Source organism: Staurois parvus, unplaced genomic scaffold (genome assembly GCF_062004578.1).
Source record: "Staurois parvus isolate SC_StPar_1 unplaced genomic scaffold, SC_StPar_1.0 ptg002984l, whole genome shotgun sequence".
NCBI classification, from domain to species: Eukaryota; Metazoa; Chordata; class Amphibia; order Anura; family Ranidae; genus Staurois; species Staurois parvus.
The window spans coordinates 949-25,813 of record NW_028320780.1 but is presented as its reverse complement, the minus strand read 5'-3'; the positions used below and the strand labels follow the sequence as shown (position 1 = coordinate 25,813).

At 49.8% G+C, this 24,865-nt stretch overlaps 1 protein-coding gene across 1 annotated transcript in view; it reads right to left on the bottom strand.

Annotated features, from left to right (window-relative positions):
- Positions 1-23,580, bottom strand: part of CHRNB2 (cholinergic receptor nicotinic beta 2 subunit) — a 51,026-nt gene extending 27,446 nt beyond the window's left edge. The window contains exon 1 of the mRNA XM_089667040.1: positions 23,276-23,580. Within this exon, the coding sequence (XP_089523166.1) occupies positions 23,276-23,327 (52 nt within the window). The 5' untranslated portion in view covers positions 23,328-23,580. The remainder of the gene's footprint in view (positions 1-23,275) is intronic.
- Positions 23,581-24,865: the final 1,285 nt, after the last annotated feature.

The window sequence follows — 24,865 nt, the reverse complement described above, 5'->3', positions numbered from 1 at the left end:
TTCCTCCGTGCTTCGTAAGCCCAGCAACGAGGCTACACCAGGCGCTCCTTCTCCCCGACAACATAGCCGGCAAGGCGACAGCTGCTGAAGGGAGGCCGACATGCCCCTCCCTCTCTTTGCATTCCTCTTGCCACCACATCTCGTGCAAGTGCTTGCAGCTGAGACGAGCGCAGCCCATCAACCTCGTTTGTTGGCCGCTCGCATTTCCGGGACAAAGTCATCCAGCGTCCAGGGCGATGATGCCAAACTGCACCCCCCAATTCATGATGTGAAGGTTTATGGGATCCTGTGCCCAGCAGTCACTTGCTTGTCAAAACACTGGGCACATGCTTGTGTTGATGGCTCCCCACTGCCGGCTCTCTCCTGGAAACTTCTGCTCTTGGCGGCGCGGGCTGTGCTCTCTCTCCCCACCTCGATCCTGCTACTACAGCTCCTGTGAGTCTGGGAACATGACCACCTGCTTGGTAGTACAGGAGCACTGCACTGGCAGGAAGGAGGAGAGGGAGAGAGAACACAGCCTCTACCACGTCCCGGCTCTCTCCTTGCTGCTCCCAGCACTGGGCTGACAGTTCTAATCTTGGTGGTGCGGGCTGTGTTCTCTCCCCTCCTTCGTCCTGCTAGTACAGCTCCTGTGTGTCTGTGATGACCACCACTAGCTTGTTAGTACAGGAGCACTGCACTGGCAGGAAAGAGGAGGGGGAGTGAGAACACAGCCTGCACCGCGTCCCGGCTCTCTCCTTGCTGCTCCCAGCACTGGGCTGACAGGAGTTCTAATCTTGGTGGTGCGGGCTGTGTTTTCTCCCCTCCTCCTTCCTGCTAGTACAGTTCCTGTGTGTCTGTGAACACCACCACCAGCTTGTTAGTACAGGAGCACTGAACTGGCAGGAAAGAGGAGGGGGAGGGAGAACACAGCCTGCACCGCGTCCCGGCTCTCTCCTTGCTGCTCCCAGCACTGGGCTGACAGGAGTTCTAATATTGGTGGTGCGGGCTGTGTTCTCTCCCCTCCTTCTTCCTGCTAGTACAGCTCCTGTGTGTCTGTGAACACCACCACCAGCTAGTTAGTACAGGAGCACTGCACTGGCAGGAAAGAGGAGGGGGAGTGAGAACACAGCCTGCACCACGTCCCGGCGCTCTCCTCCTCTCCTCACTGCTCCCAGAACTGGGCTGACAGGAGTAGTGATGCTGTTGTCGCTACTCTGGTCAGCCTTGTAACAGAAAGAAGACCATTGCACCCAGGGCAGCTGCCCCTACTGCCCACCCCTTGTCCTGGCCCTGGCTACAAGGGAAGGGGGGGGGGCTACCTTGCTTACAAAACACATATGAACATCAGTCCAATAACCGCATGTACTTTGCCCCCCCCCCCCTCTCTTCTTTATGAAAGAAAAATCCAAACTGGCTTGGCTGGCTCGCCAAAACCTAACGAAAAATGAAACTGTGTACATACTGCCACACGCCTCAGCCTGACACCCCTTCTGACACCATCAAGACCATTACAGGTGCTGCCTGTCACCAGCCGTTCAATGCTTTGATGATTTTCTAACAGGCTGAACATATGGACAGCTAAGATAAAGCCGCGAACCGCGTCCGGCCATAATTAGCGATCTGGAGACGCCTGCCGAGCCTCTCATCATCAACAGAACACGTAGAGGGTGAAGTGACACCGTGGAGGTCTTCAGTCAAACCTCTAAGAAACCAGGCCTGGGGATGGAACTGGAGGATCCCCAGCCGCACCATTGTGGGAATTCTTGGCAAACTGGCTAGGGGCCACAACCTTTGGTCCTCACAACACGGTCCTGGTATTACGGATAATAGGAGCCTCGCCAACCGCCTCTATGGATGGTTCCTCAGAAGTCTACCGAAGGTCCAATACAAGTGTGTCTCATCTACTCATTACTTGGGTTGTTACAGAATACCAGCAAACCTGCTTTATCAGGGGTCCCCAAACTTTCTAAAACAGAGGCCCTAGTTTACGGTTCTTCAGACGTTAGGGGAGCTGGACTGTGCTAGGTATAGTGCCCCATCATTGGTGTCAGTGGGAGGAATAGTGCCCCATCATTGGTGTCAGTGGGAGGAATAGTGCCCCATCATTGGTGTCAGTGGGAGGAATAGTGCCCCATCATTGGTCTCAGTGGGGGGAATAGTGCCCCATCATTGGTGTCAGTGGGAGGAATAGTGCCCCATCATTGGTGTCAATGGAAGGAATAGTGCCCCATCATTGGTTTCAATGGAAGGAAAAAGTACCCCATCACTGGTGTCAAAGGGAAGAATAGTGCCCCATCATTGGTGTCAATGGAAGGAATAGTGTCCCATCATTGGTGTCAATGGAAGGAATAGTGCCCCATCATTGGTGTCAATGGAAGGAAAAAGTACCCCATCACCGGTGTCAATGGAAAGAACAGTACCCCATCATTGGTGTCAAAGGGAAGAATAGTGCCCCATCATTGGTGTCAATAGGAGGAATAGGTCCCCATCATTGGTGTCAATTGGAGGAACAGTGCTCACTCAGTGTCAATGGGAATAATAGTGCCCCATCATTGGTGTCAATGGGAGGAGTAGTTCCCCATCATTGGTGTCAATGGGAAGAATAGTGCCCCATCATTGGTGTCAGTGGGAGGAATAGTGCCCCATCATTGGTGTCAGTGGGAGGAATAGTGCCCCATCATTGGTGTCAGTGGGAGGAATAGTGCCCCATCATTGGTGTCAGTGGGAGGAATAGTGCCCCATCATTGGTGTCAGTGGGAGGAATAGTGCCCCATCATTGGTGTCAGTGGGAGGAATAGTGCCCCATCATTGGTGTCAGTGGGAGGAATAGTGCCCCATCATTGGTGTCAGTGGGAGGAATAGTGCCCCATCATTGGTGTCAGTGGGAGGAATAGTGCCCCATCATTGGGGTCAGTGGGAGGAATAGTGCCCCGTCATTGGTGTCAGTGGGAGGAATAGTGCCCCGTCATTGGTGTCAGTGGGAGGAATAGTGCCCCATCATTGGTGTCAGTGGGAGGAATAGTGCCCCATCATTGGTGTCAGTGGGAGGAATAGTGCCCCATCATTGGTGTCAGTGGGAGGAATAGTGCCCCATCATTGGTGTCAGTGGGAGGAATAGTGCCCCATCATTGGTGTCAGTGGGAGGAATAGTGCCCCATCATTGGTGTCAGTGGGGGGAATAGTGCCCCATCATTGGTGTCAATGGAAGGAATAGTGCCCCATCATTGGTGTCAATGGAAGGAATAGTGCCCCATCATTGGTGTCAATGGAAGGAAAAAGTACCCCATCACCGGTGTCAATGGAAAGAACAGTACCCCATCATTGGTGTCAAAGGGAAGAATAGTGCCCCATCATTGGTGTCAATAGGAGGAATAGTGCCCCATCATTGGTGTCAATTGGAGGAACAGTGCTCACTCAGTGTCAATGGGAATAATAGTGCCCCATCATTGGTGTCAATGGGAAGAATAGTGCCCCATCATTGGTGTCAGTGGGGGGAATAGTGCCCCATCATTGGTGTCAATGGGTGGAGTAGTTCCCCATCATTGGTGTCAATGGGAAGAATAGTGCCCCATCATTGGTGTCAGTGGGAGGAATAGTGCCCCATCATTGGTGTCAGTGGGAGGAATAGTGCCCCATCATTGGTGTCAGTGGGAGGAATAGTGCCCCATCATTGGTGTCAGTGGGAGGAATAGTGCCCCATCATTGGTGTCAGTGGGAGGAATAGTGCCCCATCATTGGGGTCAGTGGGAGGAATAGTGCCCCATCATTGGTGTCAGTGGGAGGAATAGTGCCCCATCATTGGTGTCAGTGGGAGGAATAGTGCCCCATCATTGGTGTCAGTGGGAGGAATAGTGCCCCATCATTGGTGTCAGTGGGAGGAATAGTGCCCCATCATTGGTGTCAGTGGGAGGAATAGTGCCCCATCATTGGTGTCAGTGGGAGGAATAGTGCCCCATCATTGGTGTCAGTGGGAGGAATAGTGCCCCATCATTGGTGTCAGTGGGGGGAATAGTGCCCCATCATTGGTGTCAGTGGGAGGAATAGTGCCCCATCATTGGTGTCAGTGGGAGGAATAGTGCCCCATCATTGGTGTCAGTGGGAGGAATAGTGCCCCGTCATTGGTGTCATTGTTGGTGACAGTGTCAAATAAAGGCAAGCAGAGGGTCACATCTGGCCCCCGGGCCTGCAGTTTGGAGACCAGGGCTCTTTATCCTCAATGAAGTATCTCTTATTGACCGCCATTTCCCCCCATTGTGGGAGGGGCAGAGACACCAACTACTGGAGGAAATCTCCCCATTGTGGGAGGGGCAGAGACACCAACTACTGGAGGAAATCTCCCCATTATGGGAGGGGCAGAGACATAACTACTGGATGAAATCTCCCCATTGTGGGAGGGGCAGACACCAACTACTGGGGGGGGGACATTTCACGGATCAAAGCCACTGATGGCAACCCGCACTGGAATCCTGGCTTCTACACGGAGATATCATGCCTGTTCCTTCGGCTTGGTATGATTGGACCGCAGACAGAACACGGATCCATGGTCAGGATTTCGGGGCGACATGGCAGAAGGGAGATATTCGCCTCCAGTCTCCTCTCTACAATATTCTACCAATTTCTAATTATAAAATGCAAATCTCCTCCATCTCAGTGACACCATTCCTGCAATCACATCTCAGCATAAATATCGGTGTGCCGCGGCCGAGAGCGATCGTGTTCTGCGGATTCCTGGGAGCCCACCGAGGGTCCCGCTCTTCGTTCCTGCAATGGGGTCCCATCATGGGAACATTGTCACATGTCCAGGACTTCCAGCAACAGGAGAGAGAAACGCAGGAAACCTGATGTGTGTGTGATGGATCGGGGCCAGGACCCCATGTAATGTCAATGAGGGAGGATGGGCGTGATGGAAATGAAGGATGATGGGTACAAAGGATGATGGGGGTGATGGGTATGAAGGATGATGGGGTGATGGGTATGTGGGATGATGGGGGTGATGGGTATGTGGGACGATGGGGACGATGGGGGCGATGGGTACGAGGGGTGATTGGGGTGATGAGTACGAGGGGTGATGGGTACGAGGGATGATAAGGGTGATGTGGGTGATGGGTACGAGGGTTGATAGGTACGAGGGGTGATGGGTACGAGGGATGACGGGGGTGATGGGTACGAGGGGTGATTGGGGTGATGAGTACGAGGGATGATGGGTACGAGGAATGATAAGGGTGATGTGGGTGATGGGTACGAGGGTTGATAGGTACGAGGGGTGATGGGTACGAGGGATGATGGGGGTGATGGGTACGAGGGGTGATGGGTACGAGGGATGATGGGGGTGATGGGTACGAGGGATGATGGGGGTGATGGGTACAAGGGATGACAAGGGTGATGGGGGTGATGGGTACGAGGGATGATAGGGGTGATGGGCACGAGGGAAAATGGGTACGAGGGATAATGGGTAAAAGGGAAGATGGGGGTGAAGGGTACAAGGGATGACGGGGGTGATGGGTATGAGGGATGATGGGTACGGGGGATGACAAGGGTGATGGGTACGGGGGATGACGGGTATGAGGGATGATAGGGGTGATGGGTACGAGGGATGATGGGGGTGAGAGGTATGAGGGATGATGGGGGTGAGAGGTATGAGGGATGATGGGGGTGAGAGGTATGAGGGATGATGGGGGTGATGGGTACGAGGGATGATGGGTACGAGGGATGATAGGTACATGGGATGACAAGAGTGATGGGTACGAGGGATGGCGGGGATGACGGGTACGAGGGATGATGGGTTTGAGGGATGATAGGGGTGATGGGTATGAGGGATGATGGGGGTGATGGGTATGAGGGATGATGGGAGTGATAGGTATGAGGGATGATGGGGGTGATAGGTATGAGGGTGAGAGGTATGAGGGATGATGGGGGTGATGGGTATGGGGGTGAGAGGTATGAGGGATGATGGGGGTGATAGGTATGAGGGTGAGAGGTATGAGGGATGAAGGGGGTGATGGGTATGGGGGTGAGAGGTATGAGGGATGATGGGGGTGATGGGTATGGGGGTGAGAGGTATGAGGGATGATGGGGGTGATGGTATGAGGGATGATGGGGGTGATAGGTATGAGGGTGAGAGGTATGAGGGATGATGGGGGTGATGGGTATGGGGGTGAGAGGTATTGAGGGATGATGGGGGTGATGGGTATGGGGGTGAGAGGTATGAGGATGATGGGGTGATAGGTATGAGGGTGAGAGGTATGAGGGATGATGGGGGTGATGGGTATGGGGTGAGAGGTATGAGGGATGATGGGGGTGATGGGTATGGGGGTGAGAGGTATGAGGGATGATGGGGTGATAGGTATGAGGGATGATGGGGGTGATAGGTATGAGGGATGATGGGGGTGATAGGTATGAGGGTGAGAGGTATGAGGGATGATGGGGGTGATGGGTATGGGGGTGAGAGGTATGAGGGATGATGGGGGTGATGGGTATGGGGGTGAGAGGTATGAGGATGATGGGGGTGATAGGTATGAGGGATGATGGGGGTGATAGGTATGAGGGATGATGGGGGTGATGGGTATGGGGGTGAGAGGTATGAGGGATGATGGGGGTGATGGGTATGGGGGTGAGAGGTAAGAGGGATGATGGGGGTGATGGGTATGGGGGTGGAGGTATGAGGGATGATGGGGGTGATGGGTATGGGGGTGAGAGGTATGAGGGATGATGGGGGTGATGGTATGAGGGATGATGGGGGTGATAGGTATGAGGGTGAGAGGTATGAGGGATGATGGGGGTGATGGGTATGGGGGTGAGAGGTATGAGGGATGATGGGGGTGATGGGTATGGGGGTGAGAGGTATGAGGGATGATGGGGGTGATGGGTATGGGGGTGAGAGGTATGAGGGATGATGGGGGTGATAGGTATGAGGGATGATGGGGGTGATAGGTATGAGGGATGATGGGGGTGATGGGTATGGGGGTGAGAGGTATGAGGGATGATGGGGGTGATGGTATGAGGGATGATGGGGGTGATGGGTACGAGGGATGATGGGGGGTGATGGGTACGAGGGTTGATGGGGGTGAGAGGTATGAGGGATGATGGGGGTGATGGGTATGGGGGTGAGAGGTATGAGGGATGATGGGGGTGATGGGTATGGGGGTGAGAGGTATGGGGGTGAGAGGTATGAGGGATGATGGGGGTGATAGGTATGAGGGATGATGGGGGTGATGGGTATGGGGGTGAGAGGTATGAGGGATGATGGGGGTGATGGTATGAGGGATGATGGGGGTGATGGGTACGAGGGATGATGGGGGGTGATGGGTACGAGGGATGATGGGGGTGAGAGGTATGAGGGATGATGGGGGTGATGGTATGCAGGGTGGGTACTATCCTGTGTCCCTCTCACTTCCTCTGGTTGGCTGAACATTCCTCTCCCATCTCCGGATCGCTCAGCTCCTGCACCAGACATGGGGGGCGCCATCTTTCCACCAGGGACAGCTCCTATAAATGGTCGCACAGCCATGACACACGCAGGTGATGGGACCCCGGAGTGCGAGGAGACGGTTTCGGTGGGATTTTCTCGCCCGCTTAGTTTTTCCCCGATGGACATTAAATCGCAACCAATTCCCTGCGCAGGAAAGCGATTATCCCGCGACCTTCCCGCGCTCTGCGCTCGCCGTGTACGGATCTCTCCGCCTCCACGCTGTGCGCATTATACGGAAGGAGCGAGGAAACCTTCGCCATGGCAACCCAAACTACATACATGATGGACGTCGGATCGCAGAGCAACGAGTGATGTCACCGCCGCGTCCGCGCTTCACCGCAAGATGGCCGCAGTCCAGACAACGTATGCATGGCGCTCACACGGGACACACGCATGACACGACACACGGGACACACGCATGACACGACACATGGGACACACGCATGACACGACACACGGGACACACGCATGACACGACACACGGGACACACGCATGACACGACACACGGGACACACGCATGACACGACACACGGGACACACGCATGACACGACACACGGGACACACGCATGACACGACACACGGGACACACGCATGACACGACACACGGGACACACGCATGACACGACGCTGGAAACATAACATGACCTGCGGACTGGAAATGCACAGCCCCACCCCCCCCCCCCATACATCACACCGCTTCCCCCCCCCCAATACATCACACCGCTCCCCCCCCCCATACATCACACCGCTCCCCCCCATCACACCGCTCCCCCCCCATACATCACACCGCTCCCCCCCCCATACATCACACCGCTCCCCCCCATCACACCGCTCCCCCCCCATACATCACACCGCTCCCCCCTCCCATACATCACACCGCTCCCCCCTCCCATACATCACACCGCTCCCCCCCCCATACATCACACCGCTCCCCCCATCACACCGCTCCCCCCCCATACATCACACCGCTCCCCCCCCCCATACATCACACCGCTCCCCCCCATCACACCGCTCCCCCCCCATACATCACACCGCTCCCCCCCCCCCATACATCACACCGCTCCCCCCCATCACACCGCTCCCCCCCCATACATCACACCGCTCCCCCCCCCCATACATCACACCGCTCCCCCCCCATACATCACACCGCTCCCCCCCCATACATCACACCGCTCCCCCCCCCATACATCACACCGCTCCCCCCCCCATACATTACACCGCTCCCCCCCCCATACATCACACCGCTCCCCCCTCCCATACATCACACCGCTCCCCCCTCCCATACATTACACCGCTCCCCCCCCCCAATATACATTACACCGCCCCCCCATATACATTACACCACTCCCCCCCCATACATTACACCGCTCCCCCCCCCATACATTACACCGCTTCCCCCCCCCATACATCACACCGCTCCCCCCCATCACACCGCTCCCCCCCCATACATCACACCGCTCCCCCCTCCCATACATCACACCACTCCCCCCCATACATCACACCGCTCCCCCCCATACATCACACCGCTCCCCCTCATACATTACACCGCTCCCCCCCCATACATCACACCGCTCCCCCCTCCCATACATCACACCGCTCCCCCCCATACATTACACCGCTCCCCCCCCCAATATACATTACACCGCCCCCCCATATACATCACACCGCTCCCCCCCATACATTACACCGCTCCCCCCCCCCATACATTACACCGCTCCCCCCCCCCATACATCACACCGCTCCCCCCCCCCATACATCACACCGCTCCCCCCATACATTACACCGTTCCCCCCCATATACATCAAACTGCCCCCCATACATTACACCGCCCCCCCCCCCATACATTACACCGTCCCCCCCCATACATTACACCGCCCCCCCCCCATACATTACACCTCTCCCCCCCATACATTACACCGCCCCCCCCCATACATCACACCTCTCCCCCCCATATACATTACACCGCTCCCCCCCCCATATACATTACACCGCCCCCCCCCATATACATCACACCGCTCCCCCCCCCATATACATCACACCGCTCCCCCCCCCATATACATCACACCTCTCCCCCCCATATACATCACACCTCCCCCCCCCATATACATTACACCGCTCCCCCCCCATACATTACACCTCTCCCCCCCCACATTACACCGCCCCCCCATTTACATCACACCGCCCCCCCATATACATCACACCGCCCCCCCATATACATTACACTGCTCCCCCCGATATACATCACCCCCCCCCCCCCCATACATTACACCAGAGGAAATGGATGTGAGGTCAGCACAGATACTACAATATACACTGACAGGACTGCAGACTCAGCACTACACAATGTATCAATGGAGCCCCTCCCACTATATACACAATGTATCAATGGAGCCCCTCCCACTATATACACAATGTATCAATGGAGCCCCTCCCACTATATACAATGTATCAATGGAGCCCCTCCCACTATATACAATGTATCAATGGAGCCCCTCCCACTATATATAATGTATCAATGGAGCCCCTCCCACTATACACAATGTATCAATGGAGCCCCTCCCACTATATACACAATGTATCAATGGAGCCCCTCCCACTATATATACAATGTATCAATGGAGCCCCCTCCCACTATATATACAATGTATCAATGGAGCCCCTCCCACTATATATACAATGTATCAATGGAGCCCCCTCCCACTATATACAATGTATCAATGGAGCCCCCTCCCACTATATACAATGTATCAATGGAGCCCCTCCCACTATATATACAATGTATCAATGGAGCCCCTCCCACTATATATACAATGTATCAATGGAGCCCCTCCCACTATATACAATGTATCAATGGAGCCCCCTCCCACTATATACACAATGTATCAATGGTTGGAGGTTGGGTAGTATATATACACGGTATAGACGGATCTGTATGCAGCGATGGAACACAAACATGGATCCATATCCGAGTGTTGGAGTATACACCTCCCCCGTATACAATACTATATATATATATATATGGGGAGGAGAGGAGGACACCGAGACACGATATACTCACCGAGAGACCTCCATATACTACACCCCCCATAGTATACACCCTATATACACCCTATATACTACACCCCACATAGTATACACCCTATATACACCCTATATACTACACCCCACATAGTATACACCCTATATATACTACACCCCACATAGTATACACCCTATATATACTACACCCCACATAGTATACACCCTATATATACTACACCCCACATAGTATACACCCTATATACACCCTATATACTACACCCCACATAGTATACACCCTATATATACTACACCCCACATAGTATACACCCTATATATACTACACCCCACATAGTATACACCCTATATATACTACACCCCACATAGTATACACCCTATATATACTACACCCCACATAGTATACACCCTATATATACTACACCCCACATAGTATACACCCTATATATACTACACCCCACATAGTATACACCCTATATATACTACACCCCACATAGTATACACCCTATATATACTACACCCCACATAGTATACACCCTATATATACTACACCCCACATAGTATACACCCTATATATACTACACCCCACATAGTATACACCCTATATATACTACACCCCACATAGTATACACCCTATATACACCCTATATACACCATATATATATACTGCACCCCACATAGTATACACCCTATATACACCCTATATACTACACCCCACATAGTATACACCCTATATACACCCTATATACTACACCCCACATAGTATACACCCTATATACACCCTATAAACACCCTATATATACTACACCCCACATAGTATACACCCTATATACACCCTATATATATACTGCACCCCACATAGTATACACCTTATATACACCCTATATACTTACACCCCACATAGTATACACACTATATACACCCTATATATACTACACCCCACATAGTATACACCCTATATATACTACACCCCACATAGTATACACCCTATATATACTACACCCCACATAGTATACACCCTATATACACCCTATATACTACACCCCACATAGTATACACCCTATATACACCCTATATACTACACCCCACATAGTATACACCCTATATACACCCTATAAACACCCTATATATACTACACCCCACATAGTATACACCCTATATACACCCTATATATATACTGCACCCCACATAGTATACACCTTATATACACCCTATATACTACACCCCACATAGTATACACACTATATACACCCTATATATACTACACCCCACATAGTATACACCCTATATACACCCTATATATACTGCACCCCACATAGTATACACCCTATATACACCCTATATACTACACCCCACATAGTATACACCCTATATATACTACACCCCACATAGTATACACCCTATATACACCCTATATACACCCTATATACTACACCCCACATAGTATACACCCTATATATACTACACCCCACATAGTATACACCCTATATATACTACACCCCACATAGTATACACCCTATATACACCCTATATACACCATATATATATACTGCACCCACATAGTATACACCCTATATACACCCTATATACTACACCCCACATAGTATACACCCTATATACACCCTATATATACTACACCCCACATAGTATACACCCTATATACACCCTATATATATACTGCACCCCACATAGTATACACCCTATATACACCCTATATACTACACCCCACATAGTATACACCCTATATACACCCTATATACTACACCCCACATAGTATACACCCTATATATACTACACCCCACATAGTATACACCCTATATATACTACACCCCACATAGTATACACATATATACACCATATATACATCATATATACATCATATATACATCATATATACACCATATACATCATATATACACCATATATACACCATATATACATCATATATACACCATATACATCATATATACATCATATATACACCATATATACATCATATATACACCATATATACATCATATATACATCATATACACCATATATACATCATATATACACCATATATACATCATATATACACCATATATACACCATATATACATCATATATACATCATATATACATCATATATACATCATATATACATCATATACACCATATATACATCATATATACATCATATATACACCATATACATCATATATACATCATATACATCATATATACATCATATATACACCATATATACATCATATATACACCATATATACATCATATATACACCATATATACACCATATACACCATATATACATCATATATACATCATATACATCATATACATCATATATACACCATATATACATCATATACATCATATATACACCATATACATCATATATACATCATATATACACCATATATACATCATATACATCATATATACACCATATACATCATATATACATCATATATACACCATATACATACCATATACACCATATATACATCATATATACACCATATACATCATATACATCATATATACATCATATACATCATATATACACCATATACATCATATATACACCATATACATCATATATACACCATATACACCATATACATCATATACATCATATATACACCATATACATCATATATACACCATATACACCATATACATCATATACATCATATATACACCATATACATCATATATACACCATATACATCATATATACACCATATACATCATATATACACCATATACACCATATATACACCATATACACCATATACATCATATACATCATATATACACCATATACATCATATATACATCATATATACACCATATATACATCATATATACACCATATACACCATATACATCATATATACACCATATACACCATATATACACCATATATACATCATATATACCATATATACACCATATATACACCATATATACACCATATACACCATATATACACCATATACACCATATATACACCATATACACCATATATACCATATATACACCATATATACACCATATACACCATATATACCATATATACACCATATATACACCATATATACACCATATACACCATATATACACCATATATACATCATATATACCATATATACACCATATATACATCATATATACCATATATACACCATATATACACCATATATACACCATATACACCATATATACATCATATATACCATATATACACCATATACACCATATATACCATATATACACCATATATACATCATATACACCATATATACCATATACAGTCATGGCCGAAATTGTTGGCACCCTTGATATTTTTCCTGAAAATCAAGTATTTCACACAAAAAAGGTATTGCATTAACACATGTTTTGCTATACACATGTTTATTCCCTTTGTATGTATTGGAACAAATATAAAACAGAGGCAGAAAAGCAAATATGACATAATGTCACACAAAACCCCAAAAATGGGCTGGACAAAAGTATTGGCACCCTTAACTTAATATTTGGTTGCACACCCTTTGGAAAACATAACTGAAATCAGTCGCTTCCTATAACCATCAATAAGCTTCTGACACCTCTCACCCGGAATTTTGGACCACTCTTCCTTTGCAAACAGCTCCAGGTCTCTCTTATTGGAAGGACACCTTTTCCCAACAGCAATTTTAAGATCTCTCCACAGGTGTTCAATGGGATTTAGATCTGGGCTCATTGCTGGCCACTTCAGAACTCTCCAGCGCTTCTTTGCCATCCATTTCTGAGTGCTTTTTGACGTATGTTTGGGGTCATTGTCCTGCTGGAAGACCCAGGATCTTGGACGCAAACCCAGCTTTCTGACACTGGGCCCTACAGTGCGACCCAAAATCCTTTGGTAATCCTCAGATTTCATGATGCCTTGCACACAGTCAAGGCACCCAGTGCCAGAGGCAGCAAAACAACCCCAAAACATCATTGAACCTCCACCATATTTTACCGTAGGTACTGTGTTTTGTTCTTTGTAGGCCTCATTCCGTTTTCGGTAAACAGTAGAATGATGTGCTTTACCGAAAAGCTCTATCTTGGTCTCATCTGTCCACAAGACGTTTTCCCAGAAGGCTTTTGGCTTACTCAAGTACATTTTGGCAAACTGTAGTCTTGCTTTTTTATGTCTCTGTGTCAGCAGTGGGGTCCTCCTGGGTCTCCTGCCATAGCGTTTCATTTCATTTAAATGTCGACGGATAGTTCGCGCTGACACTGATGCTCCCTGAGCCTGCAGGACAGCTTGAATGTCTTTGGAACATGTTTGGGGCTGCTTATCCACCATCCGGACTATTCTGCGTTGCAATCTTTCATCAATTTTCCTCATCCGTCCACGACCAGGGAGATTAGCTACAGTGCCATGGGTTGCAAACTTCTTGATAATGTTGCGCACTGTGGACAAAGGCAAATCTAGTTCTCTGGAGATGGACTTGTAACCTTGAGATTGTTGATATTTTGCCACAATTTTGGTTCTCAGGTCCTCAGACAGTTCTCGTCTCCTCTTTCTGTTGTCCATGCTTAGTGTGGCACAGACAGACACACAATGCAAAGGTTAAGTGAACGTCTCTCCTTTTTATCTGCTTTCAGGTGTGATTTCTATATTGCCCACACCTGTTACTTGCCCCAGGTGAGTTTACAGGAGCATCACATGCTTGTAACATTCTTATTTATCCGCAGTTGTGAAAGGGTGCCAATACTTTTGTCCAGCCCATTTTTGGAGGTTTGTGTGACATTATGTCGAATTTGCTTTCTTTCCTCCTTTTTTTGTTTTGTCCCAATACACACAAAGGGAATAAACATGTGTATAGCAAAACATGTGTTAATGCAATACGTTTCGTGAGAAATACATGATTTCCTGGAGAAATATCAAGGGTGCCAACAATTTCGGCCATGACTGTATACACCATATATACACCATATATACACCATATACACCATATATACATCATATATACACCATATACACCATATATACACCATATACATCATATATACATCATATACATCATATACACATCATATATACATCATATATACACCATATATACACCATATACATCATATATACATCATATACACACCATATACATCATATACATCATATATACACCATATACATCATATACATCATATATACACCATATACATCATATACATCATATATACATCATATACACACCATATACACCATATACATCATATATACATCATATACATCATATATACATCATATACATCATATATACACCATATACATCATATATACATCATATACATCATATATACACCATATATACACCATATACATCATATATACATCATATACATCATATATACATCATATACATCATATATACACCATATATACATCATATATACATCATATACATCATATATACATCATATACACCATATACATCATATATACACCATATACACCATATATACACCATATATACACCATATATACATCATATACATCATATATACACCATATACATCATATATACACCATATATACACCATATACACCATATATACACCATATATACACCATATACACCATATATACACCATATATACACCATATACACCATATATACACCATATACATCATATATACACCATATACATCATATATACACCATATACATCATATATACACCATATATACACCATATACACCATATATACACCATATATACACCATATACACCATATATACACCATATATACACCATATACATCATATATACACCATATACATCATATATACACCATATACACCATATATACACCATATACATCATATATACACCATATACATCATATATACACCATATATACACCATATACACCATATATACACCATATATACACCATATACACCATATATACACCATATACACCATATACACACCATATACACCATATACATCATATATACACCATATATACACCATATACACCATATACACACCATATACACCATATACATCATATATACCATATATACACCATATATACACCATATATACACCATATACACCATATATACATCATATATACACCTTATACACCATATATACACCATATATACATCATATACATCATATATACACCATATACACCATATACACACCATATACACCATATACATCATATATACCATATATACACCATATACACCATATACACACCATATACACCATATACATCATATATACCATATATACACCATATATACACCATATATACACCATATATACACCATATACATCATATACATCATATATACACCATATACATCATATACATCATATATACACCATATACATCATATATACATCATATATACATCATATACAAAGGAGACCAACAACACCCAACAGTCCCCCCCCCTCCGACCTAGAAATAATTCCCAATACCGAGATCCATGAATATACATTCCATACACCCGCCCCCCCCACACACAGCTGTATGGTGGGGTCACATATATGTATGGGGTGATGGATCGGTGATGGGTCGGGATGGGGTGATGGGTCGGTGATGGGGTGATGGGTCGGAGATGGGTCAGAGATGGATCGGAGATGGGTCGGAGATGGGTCAGAGATGGGTCGGTGATGGGTCGGAGAAGGGTCGGTGATGAGTCGGTGATGGGTCAGTGATGGGTCAGTGATGGGTCGGTGATGGGTCGGTGATGGGTCGGAAATGGGTCGGAGATGGGTCGGAGATGGGTCAGAGATGGGTCAGAGATGGGTCAGAGATGGGTCGGAGATGGGTCGGAGATGGGTCGGTGATGGGTCGGAGATGGGTCGGTGATGGGTCGGTGATGGGTCGGTGATGGGTCGGTGATGGGTCGGAGATGGATCGGAGATGGATCGGAGATGGATCGGAGATGGATCAGTGATGGATCAGTGATGGATCAGTGATGGGGTGATGGGTCGGTGATGGGTCAATGATGGATCAGTGATGGGTCAATGATGGGTCAGTGATGGATCGGGGATGGGTCGGGATGGGGTGATGGATCGGTGATGGGTCGGGATGGGGTGATGGATCGGTGATGGGTCGGGATGGGTCAGGGATGGGGTGATGGGTCAGTAATGGATCGGGGATGGGTCAGTGATGGGGTGATGGGTCGGAGATGGGTTGGTGATGGATCAGTGATGGATCGGAGATGGGTTGGTGATGGATCAGTGATGGATCGGAGATGGATCGGAGATGGGTCGGAGATGGGTCGGTGATGGGTCGGAGATGGATCAATGATGGATCAGAGATGGGTCGGTGATGGGTCAGAGATGGGGTGATGGGTCGGTGATGGGTCAATGATGGATCGGTGATGGGTCAATGATGGATCGGTGATGGGTCAATGATGGATCGGTGATGGGTCAATGATGGATCGGTGATGGGGTGATGGGTCAGTGATGGATCGGGGATGGGGTGATGGGTCAGTGATGGATCGGGGATGGGTCGGGATGGGGTGATGGGTCGGGGATGGGGTGATGGGTCGGTGATGAGTCGGTGATGGGTCGGTGATGGGTCAGGGATGGGGTGATGGGTCAGTAATGGATCGGGGATGGGTCAGTGATGGGGTGATGGGTCAGTAATGGATCGGGGATGGGTCAGTGATGGGGTGATGGGTCAGTGATGGGTCAGTAATGGATCGGGGATGGGTCAGTAATGGATCGGGGATGGGTCAGTAATGGATCGGGGATGGGGTGATGGGTCAATAATGGATCGGGGATGGGGTGATGGGTCAATAATGGATCGGGGATGGGGTGATGGGTCAATAATGGATCGGGGATGGGGTGATGGGTCAGTAATGGGTCAGTGATGGATCGGGGATGGGGTGATGGGTCAGTAATGGGTCAGTGATGGATCGGGGATGGGTCAGTGATGGACCGGGGATGGGTCAGTGATGGACCGGGGATGGGTCAGTGATGGGTCGGCGATGGATCTAGGATGGGGTAGTGGTGGATCGGGGATTGGGTAGTGGTGGATCGGGGATTGGGTAGTGGTGGATCGGGGATTGGGTAGTGACGGATCAGGGATTGGGTCGGAGATGGGTCGGTGATGGGTCGGAGATGGGTCGGTGATGGATCGGAGATGGGTCGGTGATGGGTCGAAGATGGGTCGGTGATGGGTCGGTGATGGGTCGGAGATGGGTCGGAGATGGGTCGGTGATGGGTCGAAGATGGGTCGGTGATGGGTCGGTGATGGGTCGGAGATGGGTCGGAGATGGGTCGGTGATGGGTCGGTGATGGATCAATGATGGGTCGGTGATGGGTCGGTGATGGATCAGAGATGGGTCGGTGATGGATCAGAGATGGGTCGGTGATGGATCAGTGATGGATCGGAGATGGATCAGTGATGGATCGGAGATGGATCAGTGATGGATCGGAGATGGATCAGTGATGGATCGGAGATGGATCAGTGATGGATCGGAGATGGATCAGTGATGGATCGGAGATGGATCAGTGATGGGTCAATGATGGATCGGTGATGGGTCAGTGATGGATCGGGGATGGGGTGATGGGTCAGTGATGGATCGGTGATGGGTCGGGATGGGGTGATGGATCGGCGATGGATCGGGGATGGGTCAGGGATGGGGTGATGGGTCAGTAATGGATCGGGGATGGGTCAGTGATGGGGTGATGGGTCGGAGATGGGTTGGTGATGGATCAGTGATGGATCGGAGATGGGTCGGAGATGGGTCGGTGATGGGTCGGTGATGGGTCAGTGATGGATCAATGATGGATCAGAGATGGGTCGGTGATGGATCGGAGATGGGTTGGTGATGGATCGGAGATGGGTCCGTGATGGGTCGGTGATGGGTCAGAGATGGGTCGGTGATGGATCAGTGATGGATCGGAGATGGATCAGTGATGGATCGGAGATGGATCAGTGATGGGGTGATGGGTCAGTGATGGGTCAATGATGGATCGGTGATGGGTCAATGATGGATCGGTGATGGGGTGATGGGTCAGTGATGGATCGGGGATGGGGTGATGGGTCAGTGATGGATCGGGATGGGGTGATGGGTCGGGGATGGGGTGATGGATCGGTGATGAGTCGGTGATGGGTCAGGGATGGGGTGATGGGTCAGTAATGGATCGGGGATGGGTCAGTGATGGGGTGATGGGTCAGTAATGGATCGGGGATGGGTCAGTGATGGGGTGATGGGTCAGTGATGGGGTGATGGGTCAGTGATGGATCGGGGATGGGTCAGTAATGGATCGGGGATGGGGTGATGGGTCAATAATGGATCGGGGATGGGGTGATGGGTCAATAATGGATCGGGGATGGGGTGATGGGTCAATAATGGATCGGGGATGGGGTGATGGGTCAGTAATGGGTCAGTGATAGATCGGGGATGGGGTGATGGGTCAGTAATGGACCGGGGATGGGTCAGTGATGGACCGGGGATGGGTCAGTGATGGGTCGGCGATGGATCTAGGATGGGGTAGTGATGGATCGGGGATTGAGTAGTGATGGATCGGGGATTGAGTAGTGATGGATCGGGGATTGAGTAGTGATGGATCGGGGATTGAGTAGTGATGGATCGGGGATTGGGTAGTGATGGATCGGGGATTGGGTAGTGATGGATCGGGGATTGGGTAGTGATGGATCGGGGATTGGGTAGTGATGGATCGGGGATTGAGTAGTGATGGATCGGGGATTGAGTAGTGATGGATCGGGGATTGGGTAGTGATGGATCGGGGATTGGGTAGTGATGGATCGGGGATTGAGTAGTGATGGATCGGGGATTGGGTAGTGATGGATCGGGGATTGGGTAGTGATGGATCGGGGATTGGGTAGTGATGGATCGGGGATTGAGTAGTGATGGATCGGGGATTGAGTAGTGATGGATCGGGGATTGAGTAGTGATGGATCGGGGATTGGGTAGTGATGGATCGGGGATTGGGTAGTGATGGATCGGGGATTGGGTAGTGATGGATCGGGGATTGAGTAGTGATGGATCGGGGATTGGGTAGTGATGGATCGGGGATTGGGTAGTGATGGATCGGGGATTGGGTAGTGATGGATCGGGGATTGGGTAGTGATGGGTCAGCGATGGGGTGATGGGTCGGTGATGGATCGGGGATGGGTCGGTGATGGGGTGACGGATCGGCGATGGGTCGGTGATGGGGTGACGGATCGGCGATGGGTCGGTGATGGGGTGACGGATCGGCGATGGGTCAGTGATGGGTCGGCGATGGATCAGCGATGGATCGGCGATGGGTCAGCGATGGATCGGCGATGGATCGGCGATGGGGTGACGGATCGGCGATGGGTCGGGGGTGGGTCGGCGATGGATCGGGGGTGGGTCGGCGATGGATCGGGGGTGGGTCGGCGATGGATCGGGGGTGGGTCGGCGATGGATCGGGGGTGGGTCGGTGATGGGTCAGTAATAGATCGGCGATGGGTCAGTGATGGATCGGGGATGGATCGGGGATGGGTCAGTGATGGATCGGGGATGGGTCAGTGATGGATCGGGGATGGGTCAGTGATGGATCGGGGATGGGTCAGTGATGGATCGGGGATGGGTCGGTGATGGATGGTTGATGGGTCGGTGATGGGGTGATGGATCGGTGACGGGTCAGTAATGGATCGGTGACGGGTCAGTGATGGATCGGGGACGGGTCAGTGATGGATCGGGGATGGGTCAGTGATGGATCGGGGTTGGGTCAGTGATGGATCGGGGATGGGTCAGTGATGGATCGGGGATGGGTCAGTGATGGATCGGGGATGGGTCAGTGATGGATCGGGGATGGGTCAGTGATGGATCGGGGATGGGTCAGTGATGGATCGGGGATGGGTCAGTGATGGATCGGGGATGGGTCAGTGATGGATCGGGGATGGGTTAGTGATGGGTCAATGATGGGGTGATAGGTCAGTAATAGATCGGTGATGGGTCGGTGATGGTTGGTTGATGGGTCAGTGATGGATCGGGGATGGGGTACTGATGGGTCAATGATGGGGTACTGATGGGTCAATGATGGGGTACTGATGGGTCAATGATGGGGTACTGATGGGTCAATGATGGATCGGTGATGGATGGGTGATGGATCGGTGACGGGTCAGTGATGGGGTGATGGATCGGTGACGGGTCAGTGATGGGGTGACAGATCGGCGATGGATCGGTGACGGGTCAGTGATGGGGTGATGGGTCAGCGATGGATCGGCGATTGATCAGTGATGGGTCAGCGATGGATCGGCGATTGATCAGTGATGGGTCGAAGATGGGTCGGTGAGGGGGTGATGGGTCGGTGATGGATCGGCGATTGATCAGTGATGGGTCAGCGATGGATCGGCGATTGATCAGTGATGGGTCAGCGATGGATCGGAGATGGGTCGGTGAGGGGGTGATGGGTCGGTGAGGGGGTGATGGATCGGCGATGGATCAATGATGGGTCAGTGGTGGGTCAGCGATGGATCTAGGATGGGGTAGTGATGGATCGGGGATGGGGTGACGGATTGGCGATGGGTCGGGGATGGGTCAGCGATGGGAATGATGACATTTAGGTAATATTGAAGCTTTGGTGGTGAAGTACTGGAGTTCTTGGGGTGTCAGTGGTAATGAGGTGATAGGGTGTTGGGGTGTCAGTGGTAATGAGGTGATAGGGTGTTGGGAATAACTGGGTTTGGGGGTGATGGGGTGTTAGTAGAGATGAGGGTTTGGGTTGATGGGGTGTTGGGATAATGGGGTGACGAAGTGTTGGGGGTGAGGACATGTTGGGATACTAAAGTGATGGGTGTTGGGGCAGAGAGGTACTGAAGTTGTTGGGGTACATTGAGTGATGGGGTGTTGGGGGTGATGAGATGTTAGTAGAGATGAGGTTTTGGGTTGATGGGGTGTTGGGAGTGTTCGGGGTGATGTTGACATGTTGGGGGATGGGGTGTTGGGATAGTGAAGTGATGGGTGTTTTGGGGTGATTGGGTCTCAGTTGAGATGTGTTGAGCTGATGGGGTGTTGGGGAAATGGGGTGATCAAGTGTTGGGGGTGATACAGCTATGAAGTATTTGGGGTGATGTGTACAGAGGGGGAGGGATATGAGGGCTGGTGGGGTATTGGGGGTGATGGCTGATGGGTATGAGCCATGATAGGTGGGATGGGGATATTGGGGGTGATGGAGTATGATGGGGGTGTTGGGGGATGGGTGATGATGGGTGTGGGGGAGGGGAGTGATGATTGGGGATGGGTGGAGGTGATGGGTTGTTGGGGGGGATGGGTGATTATGGGGTGTAGGGGTGATGGGGGGTGGTAATGAGGGGGGATGGGGTGTTGGGGGGATGGGTGATGATGGGTGTAGGGGGTGGTAATGATGGGGGATGGGTGATGATGGGTGTAGGGGGGATGGGGGGTGGTAATGATGGGGGATGGGTGATGATGGGGTGTAAGGGGGGGTGGTAATGATGGGGTGTTGGGGGGTGGTAATGATGGGGGATGGGTGATGATGGGTGTAGGGGGGGGATGGGGGGTGGTAATGATGGGGGATGGGGGGTGGTAATGATGGGGGATGGGTGATGATGGGGTGTAAGGGGTGGGTGTTGGGGGGTGGTAATGATGGGGTGTTGGGGGGTGGTAATGATGGGGGATGGGTGATGATGGGTGTAGGGGGGGAGGGATGGGGGGTGGTAATGATGGGGGATGGGTGATGATGGGGTGTAAGGGGGGGTTGGTAATGATGGGGTGTTGGGGGGTGGTAATGACAGGGGTCGTAGTACTCACTCCTCAGTAGTCCCAGCAGGGAGAGGTGCAGTAGCAGGAATTGGGCCATCATCCTCCTCCTCGGGGCGCTCCCTGTCCCCGGTTGGTCCCTCTACACCCCCCGGTCCCCCCCCCGGCTCCGGTGTTCCGCCATCCGGCTGCTCTCCGAGGTGCTGAATCCCTCCGCCCGGCTCCTCCCGGATCTCTCCTCCCCCCGGTGCTCCCCGCCCCGTTCTCCCGCTCGGTCCCGGCGGAGGAATGGGAGGAATGGACGGTCGGGGATCCCCGGTGTCAGGCGGAGGAGGATGGAGATCAGTGCGCAGAATCCGGAGCCGACCACCGGGGGGAGCCCGAGAGAGAGGAGTGACGTCACTGGGAGACCCCCCCCCTACCTCCTCCATCATCACAAAATATCCCCTCCCCCTTCAAGGACCAGACAAATGTCATAAAATCCCCCCCCCCCCCATCATATACTCCCATCATATACCCCCCATCATATACCCCCCCATCATATACCCCCCATCATATACCCCCCATCATATACCCCCCATCATATACCCCCATCATATACCCCCCCATCATATACCCCCATCATATACCCCCCATCATATACCCCCCCATCATATACCCCCATCATATACCCCCCATCATATACCCCCATCATATACCCCCATCATATACCCCCCATCATATACCCCCCCATCATATACCCCCATCATATACCCCCATCATATACTCCCCCATCATATACCCCCCATCATATACCCCCATCATATACCCCCCATCATATACCCCCATCATATACCCCCCCATCATATACCCCCATCATATACCCCCCATCATATACCCCCCATAATATACCCCCATCATATACCCCCCATCATATACCCCCCCATCATATACCCCCCATAATATACCCCCATCATATACCCCCATCATATACCCCCCCATCATATACCCCCCATCATATACCCCCCTCCATCATATTCCCCCTCATCATATACCCCCCATCATATACCCCCCATCATATACTCCCATCATATACCCCCCCATCATATACCCCCCATCATATACTCCCATCATATACCCCCCCCCATCATATTCCCCCCCATCATATACCCCCCATCATATACCCCCCCCCATCATATTCCCCCCCATCATATACCCCCCATCATATACCCCCCATCATATACTCCCATCATATACCCCCCCCATCATATACCCCCCATCATATACCCCCATCATATACTCCCCATCATATACCCCCCATCATATACCCCCATCATATACTCCCCATCATATACTCCCATCATATACCCCCCCATCATATACCCCCCCATCATATACCCCCCATCATATACCCCCATCATATACCCCCCATCATATACCCCCATCATATACCCCCCATCATATACCCCCCATAATATACCCCCATCATATACTCCCCATCATATACTCCCATCATATACCCCCCCATCATATACCCCCCCATCATATACCCCCCATCATATACCCCCCATCATATACCCCCCCATCATATACCCCCATCATATACTCCCCATCATATACCCCCCATCATATACCCCCCATCATATACCCCCATCATATACC